We start from the raw sequence: 13,638 nt of genomic DNA on the forward strand, positions 1-13,638 counted from the left end.
AGGCAAACGAGAAAAAAGAGAAACCAAGAGAACCGTTATCGCACCGCGGTATAAACAGATAGGGAAAGTCAAACAACAAAAAAAAAAAAAAAAAAAAAAAAAGAAAAGAGAAATAGAAAACCGTCAACGAACGAAGAGAGCGCTAGATATCTGTTAGACCTTTGTCCGCTTCGTAGCCGAATCATTAACATCCTCCTCATCTTCCTCATCCTCATCGTCTTCCACGGTGAACTTGCGCTTCGCACGCTGGTCTTTGCTGGCGCCCGCCTCCTCCACAGCGATAGTCGTTTCCGGACCGGCCAGATCACCAATTTCGTCTTGTCTAGCCTTCAAAGTCTCCTCGCGCTCGGTGAACGCCTTGAGCAGAACCTCGTAGCCCTCTTCTACGTTCGAGACGGTCTCTTCGAGCTTCTCGATCCGATCGCTCATGTCTAACTGGATGAGCATGTCGCGCGACCGCTTGAAGAGACGCTGCTTCACGAGCATGCGCCACCAGTAGTATTTTCGTTCGTTGGGGTCCTCGGCGTTGGACTTTTTGATCAGCAGTCGGGCCATGTTCGCGCCACCTTCGTGGCGGTTCTTGGCGGGGATCTGGCCGAGGAGATACATCTCCAAGATGTGGGCGAATTGGGTGGGGGCGATCTTGAAGGTGAGGCGCATGTCGTTGAGGAGTTTGGTGGGGATGATAGCAGAGGTCGGGACGCGGCGTGGACGCTGCTTCTTGGAGTATGCGCTGTTGGGGTCGGGGTTGATGTCTACCTTCTGTTTCAGAAATTCGGGGTACAAGATGTGATAGTCGGCGGTGTCGCGGAGAGCGTCGAAGGCTTCGTTGGGGTCCTCGACTGTCAACTCGACGATTGTCGGATCGTCGGTGCAGGCTGTGTGGATGGTCGTGTACAGATGGGTGCCGTGTCCGGAGCCTTGGTGGGGAGGTAGAATCAGGAATTGAGCGATGCGCAAGCGGGCGGGAAGCTGTGCAGGTCTGATCTCTGGGAATGGGAAAGATTCGGTCCGAGTAGCTGCTTTTTGCAGTTGATCTTTCTCGTAGAGCCACCAGCGATAGGTCGTCGCGTATCCAACCAGCGAGTATTGCGAGGCCGTCGGGGTCGGTGGTGTTACCTTCTCGTATCTAGAACTCAAGTTTAGCCCGCGACAATCAATCGTGGAACCAGCGGCGAAGGGTTCGCGCGTACATGAAATAAACCGTCCATCTTTCTAGAGTCCACTCAGGGTCATCGGTTGCCAGAGGAGTACCGGCTTCGATGAACAAAGAAACGAAGATCTGCGCTCGGTCCAGCAGTTGTTGCACCTTGGGGTCAGCGAGAGAGCCCGCCCAGATCTCATAAGATCGTTGCCCGGTGACATAGCTGCGCACTAGCTTGCCCGGCGGTACGAAGTCTTTCGCATCCGCCTCTTCTTGAACCGCTTTCTCGTAGTCGGGGAGGTTTATAAAGGCCTCTGGTCAAACATTTGACGTTAGATGAGGATCCGGTAAATCAAAAAGACCTGAGACGTGGATGAGACGCTTACCTTCAGGTAGCCAGGGCTTGAGTGTCTTCAAAAGATCGACCGCCGAGGCATCTCCCACGGTCTTGAACTTCTCATCGTAAGAGATAAAGACGTGTGGGCGCAGGTCATGGGCTGCGAATCGCAAACGGATAATCAAGCCTCTGTAGCCGAAAATTTGCTCTTCATCTCCAAAGATCGGATACGTAAACTGCGGGTGAAAGCTGGAGAGTGTCTTTGGCTTTTCTTCGCCCGGCTGAACGACGGTGATGTGAACGGCATCGTTGGCGTCGCAGGTCCCTAGGAAAAACCGTTTCATGTCAGCTGGCCTGGAACTCGAATGACAGGGAGGATGGGATGAAAGAAATGATTAATTACAGTCGCCTTCACTAGCCATTCTTGCGACCACGGCAGAAAATGGAGAGGTTCGAAAAGGGTGGGTGGAATTGCACAGTTGGTTGAAGATAGAGGATGCCGGCGCGTGTCGAACGATCCGTCCGTAAATCGCGTTGCGCGGGAGCTGGGAGGTTATAACCGCTTCGGGATTAGCGTCCCTGCGCCTAGGGATCCGCTGCGCTGATACGTCATTCTCCAGACTGAGTACTCCGCAGTACGTATAGAGTTGGAATTTCTTTGAAGAAAAGAAGAAACTATGAGTGCATCTTCAGTTCAGTATTCACTTATAATAACTTTACTCTTTTCCTATGGTTGTTGACCATCAGAGACTCGGAATTCGAGGAGTGCTGTGCACCTACTAGCCTACTAGTGCAACAAAGTAACATGCATCTATGCGGAATGAATACGGAGTAATCCCGTGGAAACTAGAGTACTTGAAAGATAAAGGAATCATCAGTTATGACTGCAGTGTGGCTGGGCTTCAAACAGACCGGATATACTTCGTGGGCGCCATACCCGAAGTGAAGGAGGAGCTAGTAACTAAATGCGGGGGAACTTCACCTCGGTCGTTCTCCAACTACAACAACGCCTTGATATTTTGGCCTTGATACTCGCGACAGCATGCCAATATGGAGCCCCAGCGAATTGCCCTCATTGGACTCGGCACCATCGGCGTGTCTATGGTTGCACTCCATCTGGCCCGCGAGAATACCACAGTGGATGTTTTCGACACTCGGCCAGACTTCGAGCAATATTTGCGCAAAACGCTCCCAGTTTTCATGGGCCACCACTTGGCTTCTGATATCTCCGAGCCCGACTCGGCATTTCCAGAATCGGTGGTCACGTCACTGCTAACCTCCGGTCGTCTACAAATCCACACCTCGCTGGAATCCGCTTGCGCATCTGCAACCATCGTCCAGGAGCAGGGGCCAGAAAATGTCGCTTTCAAACAGTCACTCTGGAAACAGGTGGAGTCCATAGCACCGGCATCTGCACACTTCTGGACGAGCACATCCGGCATTGCGGCCTCGATTCAGCAAGGTGAGATGTCCGACAAGACACGCTTGTTGGTGGTGCATCCTTTCAACCCGCCGCACATCATGCCGCTCCTCGAGATCGTGCCTTCTCCCGATACCTCGACAGAGCGGGTGGAATTCGCCCGTGCATATTTCTCCGTGCCAGGGTCGAAGCATCGACCGGTGGTGATCAAGAAAGAGATCCCGGGGTTTGTTGGGAATCGACTAGCATTCGCGCTTCTCAGGGAGGCATGCCATCTGGTACAGGAGGACGTGGTGAATGCAAAGGATCTCGACACCATCCTAATGGCCAGTCTAGGACCGAGATGGGCGGGGAATGGTGTGTTCGAAAGCTACCAACAGGGCGGTGGAGAAGGTGGTATCGGGGCCTTTTTTGACAAACTCGAACCGACTATACAACAGGTGTGGGATGGACAAGGAAGAGTGAATTTGGTGGGGAGTAGTGAAGAGACTCTGTGGAAAGACAAAGTGATATCTCAGGTGAACGAGGCTTATGGGACTTTCACCAATGGGCAGGTCCTAGAGAAGGAGGCGAGGCTGAAGGAATTTGTGAATGTACAGGCAAAAGAATATGGGCATCTTGAAACTGAGCAGTGAGTATATTCCGAACGATATACATGCTTAAATGAATAGACATCTGTCATGCTTGCGTTCATGCTCTGCAGAGCCAAATGTTGAAGTCACCAATAAGAAACCAACCGGGATATTTTTCGATTCATCGACACAAGCATTCATTGGGCGATCCAACGTCGAGATAATAGATCGAATCATAGTGAAAATAATTAGTGGTTCTTCAATTCATCTCATTTCCTTTTCTCCTGGTCTCGTCTACCTCGATTTAAAGGCGTCGGTCCGTTGCGGGAAAACCATTCACGCCCCACACTGTACTCTGTACTCTACGAAAGAATCCTTTTGTACAGAAAATAGTGGGTTGGTTATCTTCAAAGGCTATGTATTATAGGAAGAGAACCTAGATTCGTATGGTATTATTGTGCTGGCTGCTTCAAGCTGAGGGGTACGTTCCTGGAGTAGACGGATTAGTTCGTTCTCTTCCGAACGTTGGTTTCTTCTTCATTTGATATCAATTCTGGCTGCGGGATAAATTGCCTTCTGGCATGCTTAAGCCTCGAAGGCCCCAGCTGACTATATGGGTTGTAATGACGGTGTCGAATTCTGGACAAGTCATGAGATGGCTCTAACTTCTCTCCATCGATCAAAGTCAACAGGGGGTTAGTAGAGGCTTAACAACGTAGCTTTTGACAGGGCAGAATGATGATTAGTTACAGCGAAAGGGGAAATGCGGTCATTTTCTCAACCACAGGAGCGCAGGTATCATCGGCCCAAGAATGCAATGCTTCCTTGTGCTAAGACCCCGACTCAAGAGGCGGGACCCCAGTCCCAATGGCTGCCAACTCATTTCCAGAGCGTCCAAAGACTCGACGAAGTCTGAGTAGTGACTGTGATCTGGATGAAGGAAGGCGTTTAAATGCAATCAAGGGCGGCAGAAGGATTAATCATTATCCGTACCAAATATCTGCCCTCATTAAATTCCATTGATTGCACTGAATTTGATTGCAGATGGTTGGGCTCCGTTAGCTCTTTCCAACGTATCGTACACAGTTTTGCTGCAACGCTACTGATATAATACTGTAATATCCAGAGTACTATTATTATCGTTGATTATTATTGACAATTTCCGGGACGGCGATTCCCCTGGCGCTGTGGGTCTTCCCGTCGTCGGCCTCCGTTCCTCTTCCAACTGCGGCGGATCGCAATCTGTCCATCCCACGCCACGTCCTCGTCTGCCTCCCAGGTACCCGTGCAAGGAAAACGCTTTCCCCCGGTCTTTGCTCCCATATCTTTCCCTCGGGCTGTTGGTTGTCATTCTTCCGAGGCCCGCGAATTTTGGTATATTCAGAGAAGGTTATCGTCGAATTGGCAGAATGTTTGAGATTCTCTAAAGCAGCACAGACGCAGCTCTGGAAATCGACTAGCCAACCATGGAGGGACTTTTCACTCTGCTCGCTCTGAGCATTGTGATGGCAATTACGTGAGCGCCAAATACCTGCATCTTCTCTGCACCTGCGACTGTTTGATCGGCAAGCTGACAGCATCGTTCTCTCGTCTGTAGATCTTTTGTCATCGGCTCATTACCACTTGCTTTTACTCTATCGCCCTCGCAACTTAGACTTATATCTTCAATTGGAATGGGAGTCTTGGTGGGAACATCCTTGATTGTTATAATTCCGGAAGGAGTGGAAACCCTATATAGCGCGAGCTCAGTGAGTCGCCAGAAAGAACTCAGCACTCGTTCGACATCGGCAGTCAATTGGCAGCATGCAGTCATTCCGTCTGTTATCCCAAATGACGTCTCCGGCGACTCCGATCAGTTCCTACACACCTCGTCAGAATCACCCATCGATGACTCGATTACCGTCCACGCCCCCTCAGAGAATTTGCAGCGGCGGAAGGAGAGTCTATCGGATGACGGCGCAGACCACGACTCCGACCACGAACACGACCACGAAGGCAGCTCGCCGCATGCCTGGATTGGAATTGCGCTTGTCAGCGGTTTCATTCTGATGTATCTGATCGATAAATTGCCGGAGTTTGCAAGCCCGTCCAAACAACCACGACCGCCCCATCACATTTCATTGGACAACCTGGGTTCCGGCCTGCGACGGAACTCATCGCCTTCACGTGAAGGAGGATTGCTAGATGCCGGTAATATTCCTAAAAGCAGCCACAGCTTCGCAACAACTACCGGTTTGGTCATCCATGCGGCTGCCGATGGAATCGCCTTGGGAGCGTCCAGCTCCGATGCCGGCTTGAGTTTTATAATTTTCTTGGCTATCATGGTTCATAAAGCGCCGGCTTCTTTTGGTCTTACATCCGTATTGCTTAAGCAAGGGCTCTCTAGCCGTGCCGCGAGGGCTCATTTGTTGGTTTTCAGTCTAGCGGCGCCCGTGGGAGCTCTGATGACCTTCCTCTTCGTCCAAGTCATCGGTTCTGGCTCTAGCGGCGACGAAACAGGCACTAGGTGGCGTACCGGTGTGCTTCTACTGTTTTCGGCAGGCACCTTCTTGTAAGTCCGGCGTCGCGTGGAATAATCTGCAGGGTGGCAGCAGCTAACGTCGGTTCTATCTAGGTACGTTGCGATGCACACGATGCAGGAAAACAGCCCCAACTCGGGTGCGCGTGAAATACAGGTGAACGGATATGGTGATCCTCGAGACCTGCCATCTTCGTCCGAAAAGTCAATGAGAGACCTGATCGCGTCTGTCATTGGCATGATTCTGCCGCTGTTTCTGCAGATAGGCCATGCTCATTAAAGTTCTATATACCTTTCGTGTTTTTTCGTGTTTTGCCTGTTTTGATTTGATTTGAAGAATTACTTGATAAATTTCTGTTCTAGCACTTTTTGTCTTCATTTGGATGTTACATCAAGAGTTCTGTTTAGACATGTACATTGAATCTCCCAGGGGATATTGGAAATGATACAGTTGAGTGGCTTCAGTTGTGGTTGGGACTATGCCGTGATATCCAGCAGGACGAAGAAATACGTCTTGCTGTACTCATATTTGCTATCATATATAATAGGAAAAATCAGTCATCATTACATGATTTCAGGATCATGTTTACGTAGGAGTTCGCCTTGTGGAGGGTATATAAAGAGCGACCACTGTCCCGAGCAGTCAGGGAATTTCTCATCATTACAAACCATTGAGTCAAGTCTTTGGAATCCTCGTCAGTCTGACATAGTTCCATGGTCACTGATTGATATCAGGCACCACGGTCACCTTGACGGCCGCTGATAGGAGAGCAATTTTGGTTCAACAGTTTGCCGAGCATCCGGAAGGTTAAAAGAAGAGTTTACCCTACTTTGTACGTACTGATTGGGAGGATTGAAAGGGAAAAGTAAAGGTGGTGATTTTCTTTCTCCAATGCAAGCGAGTTGTAGGATGGAGGCTCTCTTACGTTTAAGTTATGCTAAGCTGAGCGGAGCATTCTTCCATTCTTTTTTTTTATTTCTTTTATGTTTCCCTCTTCCTATACCCCTGATGATTTCATTCCCTTTACTATAGCTATATAACTGGACATGAATAGTACCTATATAGCTATCTTGCTCCGTGTTGCAGGGAAAGAAAACTAACGGAACAATTCTAGGATCATCCGTGTTTAAGCAGTATCATTATACGATAAGTGGCTGTCTGCAGCCTCTCAGCTCCCAACGGCGGCAACGTCTCGACCACGAGTTGTTGTTCTCCATAGTTGGGTGGAGCCCGGCATCATCGACTGAGTGAATCAGCCAGCGTGCAGATTGCTTGGCGGGCCTCTTTCATCTCTTAGTGCCAGTGACCGCACCTGACTTTGGTCCTTGACCTTCCTCTCCCTTCCCGTCGCCTTCCTCTGGCTTCTTCTCCGCTTGCTGAGGCTGGCTGGCTGGCTGACTTTGCGATCTCATCTTGCTTGCTCCCTTGGTAGGTCCAGCTCTATACTAGATTCGCTTTTCCTCTTTCCTTCTTTTTCTTTTCTTTCGCTTTCTCCTTTTATCCTATCTTTTTATCCGTTCTATGTCCTGAACATTTACTATTCGCCATATCCTCCTTTTACTCCGTACATTCTCCCCTCTTACTCTTACTACTGGCTGCCCCCCCTATTATCCCACCCCCGACTATCACCCGCCAGCTTCCCCCGAACCGCCCGTTGGAGATCACCAACCCATCTTTAATCTTTCATTCTCCTCCTTACCCACCATCCCTTCGTCGGCCTGACTCTTTTCTACTTCCTTAATATTATTTCTCCCTCCCCTTTAATACCTATCATTTCTTTACTATTCTATTTTCTCTCCCCCTATCGCCCTCACTCGCTATCTTTACTATCTATGAATGAATCGCTCGTCCGAGGGTGTGGTGCGAAACAAGTTCAATATATTCGTGCGAGCTAGGCAGAGTAATCCAGCGCCTTAGTGCACCTTCTATAAACTCGGTATTATATGATTATCCCTTGGACGTGATTTCTTCAGTTGGTTCGCAGCGGGATGAGTCCGCGGAGTATTCCAGAGTCGCCGGCGACAGCGCAGTCCCGGCAGTGCGCGTCCACAGAACCAGTCGCTTCCCTTTCTGATAGCCATCCCAAGCCGGTTTCCTCTTCCAACAGACCCATCACTTCGATTCCGGCAAACCTTTTACCGTCAGCACCGGCTTCTCCTCCCACTCCGGCCCCTAGTCCCACTCCTCACCAGGGACATCTGATATGGCAGCCCGTCGATGACGACTATGATAACTTCGTGACGAATGCGAGAATCCATTTCTCGTCGCTTTCAAATTCCAGAAAACAGAGATTTCTAGAGGATATCCTTGGTTTATGTGACAGTCAGCAACTCAGCTTTGTCTCGAGCTATGTCGCCCCCCGCTTGAGAAAGGACCCCTTTGACGTGTTTCCAAATGAGCTGTGCCTGAGGGTAAGCAATCTCCCACGTGTTATGGCACTGGCCGGTTTCGGTCTGTGATCCGTACCAAATTCTGACATCTCTCCTCTTTCGTGTGAACAGGTGCTCTCCTTCATAGACGATCCCAAGACTCTCGCAAGAGCTTCTCAAGTCTCGAACCGCTGGCGCGATCTTCTGAATGATGACATAACCTGGAAGAATCTCTGTGAGAAACATGTCTATGCATGCCGAAGGTTTTCGGAAGATCGGGACTTTGTCGAACCGTTACCGAACCGAACCGCCCTCAACGTCTCACATCCACGCCGTGTCAGCAGTTCGCAGTCGAGCTCGACTTTCCCCGGCCTGCAATCCCGAGAGAGCTTTCCCGGGTTGCCACACAATCTATCCGGAGACTTGCTCCCAGGGTTAGGTCCGTCACGAAGACGTCGGCCTCGCCCGTTGTCCTACAGGGCGCATTTCAAACAGAAATACATGGTGGAATCGGCATGGAATAAAGCCGGGGTGTGTGCGCAGCGATATATCACTCCCGACCAGGGGGTTGTTACGAGCCTTCACTTAACCCCTAAATACATCGTGGCTGCGTTGGACAATGCCAAGATCCATGTGTACGATACGAACGGGAATAATCAAAAGACGCTAAACGGACATCTAATGGGTGTATGGGCCATGGTCCCGTGGGACGACATGCTCGTGAGTGGTGGTTGCGACCGGGATGTTAGAGTTTGGGACTTGGTTACAGGGTAAGTGAATCCTTCCTCCTGGGCAGAACCAGGGACGGCTAACAGCGCACGGTGTAAAAGAGAATCTATTTGCACGTTACAAGGCCACACGTCAACGGTGCGTTGTCTGAAAATGTCCGACAAAAACACGGCCATCTCCGGGTCTCGGGACACCACACTGCGCATTTGGGACCTAAACAGGGAGGTCTGCAAGAGTGTCCTCGTTGGGCATCAAGCTAGTGTCCGATGCCTGGCCATACAAGGCGACACTATTGTTTCTGGAAGCTACGATACCACTGCCCGCATATGGAGTATATCTGAAGGACGATGTCTACGGACCCTCCAGGGTCATTTTAGTCAGATATACGCGATTGCTTATGACGGTAGGCGAATCGCCACGGGCAGTCTTGATACGTGCATCCGGATCTGGGACCCCCAAACAGGTCACTGCAATGGTATCCTTCAAGGACATACCTCCTTGGTGGGGCAGTTGCAGATGCTCGGCGACACCCTTGTCACCGGAGGATCGGACGGGTCCGTTCGCGTCTGGTCTCTGACCAAGAATGGCCCTATTCATCGACTTGCAGCCCATGACAACAGCGTGACCAGCCTCCAGTTTGATCATTCTCGTATTGTCAGTGGTGGTAGTGATGGTCGGGTCAAGGTCTGGAGTCTGGAGACTGGACAGCTTCTCCGCGAGCTTTCCACGCCCGCCGAGACTGTGTGGCGGGTGGCTTTTGAAGAGGAGAAGGCGGTGATTATGGCCAGTAGATCTGGCCGTACGGTCATGGAGGTAGGAATACACACCGTTGATTCCGTTTGATGACCAGAACACATTTGATTAACCATTCATACGATAGGTCTGGGATTTCTCACCACCCCCTGAAGGTATCGAGAACGACTCCGTTCTCGTTGACAGTGGTTCAAGCACACCTGCAATGCGCCCCTCACCTGACAGTCGACCTCGAAGTTTCTTTTCCGACACGGCTTCGCCGACACCTCAGGGCAACGAAGATGATCACATCATGGCGGATGCCCCATCCTCCTGATGTCCACGATTCGATGTTCGAATAACGATCATGTAGTATTCCTTTCCTGTCTTACGACTTAGAGCCACCGCATGACATATTGTCAATATGTCTATCTTTCTTTCCAATCAACCAAAGGACCTCCGCTCACCATCACGGGGACACGGCCTTTTCCTAGCCATCGGCAGCATTTGCATTACGGGTGTTGGTTCTACTTGTTCTCTTCCAGCTTTGTCATTTTCTCCTATATCAATGAACACCATTGAGGCGTTAGACTGTCGGAAATAGTGAGGCTTTTGCGCGACTGAATTATTTGTCTACGGGCATACAGGGGGACAATTATCTCTTCGTTTATCGTTATTTCAAGCTTTTTATTACTATTTCTTATTGTTCTAGGTTTCTTTGCAAGAGCTAGATGATACCATCATCGGAAGATGCTATATTTGAATCAAAAGAACTTTGTTTGTCTGCATATTCTTGACCTTTGGTACGTAAGACGCGACCGATAACTGAACTCCATTTCCGTACTCCATACTCTGTCCCTGAAAATCCAGGCCGGCAATCAGCGGCTTCTCCAACTGGAGATGCCTTGGCGATGACTAATCAGCTTCCCCGGCTATGCTTCTCCGCTCGACTTTGAGAAGTCGAGGTCTTGATCACACTAGCCTTCAAACGTGCGTTCTCATTTTGGAAAGAGAACTCGTGTCACATCCAGTGCTTTTAAACTTCTCACCCACAAGAATATAGGGTTATCTTGAAGAAGAGAAGCCGAGGCATCTTCACCTGCGTATCCAGTTCACTATGCCCGACTGCCAGGCAGGCATATTCATTGCGCAAGCAGTCCGGCCTTAACCCACTGATCATTTGACCACTGTCGCCAAGCGAATGCACTACATTTGGACCTCTCATATCGGACAAATTAACATTCCCGAAGAGGCATCTTCTCCCTGTCTTAACTTCATTTCATCTTAGTCCCCTCCGTGTAATCAAGCATGGTATATGGAGGAAAGCCAAGTACGGGGTGCTATCTGTGCCGCAAGCGGAAGATCAAGGTAGGACGAGATCCACTCCTCTGCATGCTGTGCATGGAAGATGGTCGTTGTTTACGCCTCGTGTTGGAATCAATGCTAAGTTTGACGTCAAGTGCGATGAAGCGGTCCCCCAGTGTCGAAATTGCCTGGTGTATGGCCGGCCGTGTCCCGGGTATCGGCAAGATACTATCTTTCGAAATGAGACGCAGAAGGTGGAGCAGCTCATGAGGAAGAATAGCGTTGTGTTTGTCGAGAACAATCGACAGCGAAGCCCGAGCCTGAGTCCGAGCACGTCCCCTCCTAGTGGAGAGAGTCGTGCGTCTTCTTCCTTGTCACTGTACCGGGTTGCCGACTCCGGGTGGGATGAGCGAGCTGTTTGTTACTTCTTTGATCAATTCACGACTCTGGAAGACCAGGAGGTATGTATTAATCATCTGGGGTTCCTTCCGTCTCTGTATGCCACGTGTCGAGATATCGGATACGACGGCTCCGTGTCTTCTTGTCTAAGGCTGGCAGTCGACGCAACGGCCCTGATCACGCTGGGTAACGAGGTCAAGGCCCCGCCCCTGATTATCAAGGCCCGGGATTGTTATGGCATGGCGATCCGAGGACTCCGGCAAGCACTGGCTTCGAAGACGCAGGCCGTCAAAGACGAAACCTTTGCCACGATGATTCTGTTGTGTTTGTTCGAAGATATCACCGGCGAACGAAACGGGCTCACGAGCTCACATACCGCGGGATTAGAGCTCCTCGTTAAGCTGAGAGGCGAGAGCCAGCTGGGGAATGCGCAGGGTCGGGAACTGTTTAGCTTTGCATATGCTCATAATGTTAGCCACATCTCGTCATCATCTCGTCCTCAGGTTTTAGACGTAACTGACGATTTTTCTAGCACATCGAGATCCTAGCGTTGAGAGAGAAGCCTCGATACGGCACGGATTGGATCGTCGAGCAATTGGATTCCTCCGACCCGGTTATCGGATTAATGGTGGGCGCGTCGAAACTCAGTCGACTATTCCTCGAAGCTTCTTCCTACCAGGGACCGTTTGGACTCGTGGAAATCGAAAAGCTTGTCTCATGGATCGATGCCGGGCGACTTATGGATCTGGAACTCAGCCGATGGGCGCAACAACTCCCGAACAATTGGCTTCCGCTTGCCGTCTACTCGCCCACGGGTGAAGCGTTGCTCACTTACCAACGCATCGCCGTCGCGACCATCTGGAAATACTACCGAGCCGTGCGGATCATCCTGCAAAAAATGATGCTCGAGCTACGCCAAACTCTCGCCTCGGTGGTCGGTGAGCACGACGAAACGTACAAGGACGTCTTCCAGGGCGACGCCAACGTGAAAGAAGTGATCCAGGACATGATCACCGACACCTGTCGCAGCATTCCTTATTGTTTCGGCGACGTCGACATGAGCGGGAATCCGCCCTCGTCTTCGATCAACGATAAGCCCCGCATCCGCGCCATTTACGGATACATCATGCTGTGGCCGTTATGGTATACTTACTCGTGCGGGCTTGCGACGCCGACTCAAACGGAGCAGCTTCGTGGCGCTCTTGCCCGGGTCGGCTCTGCACTAGGAATCCGACTGGCGCTTGTATTGGCGAGGGATAACGGGCCCCCGAGTACGCCGCTGGGGAATAACCCATTCTTGAATCCTATGGGGGATTTTGCGTTTCCTATGCAGTAACAGAACCTCCACTATCCTTTTTCTTTCTTGAGCGAGGCGTATTTTACGGTATATTGTATGGGTACATATTATGCTTTTTAATCTTCAACCTAGGTAAATAATTAATAACTACAATATCTTCTAATATAGTCCTAGCACATACAGAACAATGAATCATGCCAGTTAGGCCAAGTTATGCAAGCATAATACCGCTTCATATTGCACCATGCCTGAACGATGATGCCATGATCCAAAAGTACCTGATGGATGCAACCGACGGCAGCCCGCGGAAGTAATGACGTCATGATCATTCCTTGTCCCTCCAGGCTCATCCAAGGTGACCAGCAGCACAACACTAGTTCCTCAGCCACCGCATCAGCTGTAGATTTACTCCATAATTCTGTCGATGAATGGATAGATCGATAGATTGGATAATAAGATAGCTAGATAGGGAGAATTGGAGAATGGTTGTCGGGATTCGGCATTGTGGTCCAGATCTATACATCCAGCTGTGCCGGTCTAGCCGTTCGCATCGACTTGTTTGGGTGGACCGGATAAGAAGGAATCCTAGTAATTATCAGCTGGAACGTGCAGGGCAAACATCAACTATGGTAGTTGATCGGTTCCTCGGCTGGGAAGGGCAGGGCGGATCTGTTTGCTGACGACATTGCTTTGCGCCGGTTTGGGGGGAGTATTTAGCTTTGGGGAGTTTGGACTGACTGTGCTTTACTTACATACCTACTACCTACTACTACTTCTTCTTTCTCTCTCGTTGGGTTCATTTATTTGATTTTTTG

At 50.2% G+C, this 13,638-nt stretch overlaps 5 protein-coding genes across 5 annotated transcripts; 4 read left to right on the top strand and 1 right to left on the bottom strand.

Moving 5' to 3' along the window:
- Positions 1-153: 153 nt before the first annotated feature.
- Positions 154-1,903, bottom strand: hat1 (histone acetyltransferase catalytic subunit HAT1; the record flags this gene model as incomplete). Its single annotated transcript, XM_046084098.1, has 4 exons — positions 154-1,129; positions 1,194-1,458; positions 1,531-1,806; positions 1,885-1,903. The coding sequence occupies 4 exons, from the start codon at positions 1,901-1,903 to the stop codon at positions 154-156; spliced, it is 1,536 nt and encodes a 511-aa protein (XP_045940061.1).
- Positions 1,904-2,502: 599 nt separating this feature from the next.
- LDX57_002448 (uncharacterized protein) lies at positions 2,503-3,536 on the top strand (the record flags this gene model as incomplete). Its single annotated transcript, XM_046084099.1, has 1 exon — positions 2,503-3,536. The coding sequence occupies exon 1, from the start codon at positions 2,532-2,534 to the stop codon at positions 3,534-3,536; it is 1,005 nt and encodes a 334-aa protein (XP_045940062.1). The 5' UTR covers positions 2,503-2,531.
- A 1,403-nt stretch (positions 3,537-4,939) lies between these two features.
- On the top strand, positions 4,940-6,271 carry LDX57_002449 (Mn(2+) transporter ATX2; the record flags this gene model as incomplete). The annotated part of the gene is made up of 3 exons (XM_046084100.1): positions 4,940-4,989; positions 5,071-6,024; positions 6,088-6,271. The coding sequence occupies 3 exons, from the start codon at positions 4,940-4,942 to the stop codon at positions 6,269-6,271; spliced, it is 1,188 nt and encodes a 395-aa protein (XP_045940063.1).
- A 1,709-nt stretch (positions 6,272-7,980) lies between these two features.
- LDX57_002450 (F-box/WD repeat-containing protein) lies at positions 7,981-10,159 on the top strand (the record flags this gene model as incomplete). The annotated part of the gene is made up of 4 exons (XM_046084101.1): positions 7,981-8,403; positions 8,494-9,131; positions 9,192-9,903; positions 9,971-10,159. The coding sequence occupies 4 exons, from the start codon at positions 7,981-7,983 to the stop codon at positions 10,157-10,159; spliced, it is 1,962 nt and encodes a 653-aa protein (XP_045940064.1).
- A 971-nt stretch (positions 10,160-11,130) lies between these two features.
- LDX57_002451 (putative C6 transcription factor) lies at positions 11,131-12,862 on the top strand (the record flags this gene model as incomplete). Its single annotated transcript, XM_046084102.1, has 3 exons — positions 11,131-11,190; positions 11,283-11,996; positions 12,059-12,862. 3 exons carry the CDS (start codon positions 11,131-11,133, stop codon positions 12,860-12,862), a joined length of 1,578 nt encoding a protein of 525 aa, XP_045940065.1.
- Positions 12,863-13,638: the final 776 nt, after the last annotated feature.

The sequence above is a fragment of the Aspergillus melleus genome, assembly GCF_016097325.1.
Source record: "Aspergillus melleus strain CBS 546.65 chromosome Unknown contig1, whole genome shotgun sequence".
NCBI lineage: Eukaryota > Fungi > Ascomycota > Eurotiomycetes > Eurotiales > Aspergillaceae > Aspergillus > Aspergillus melleus.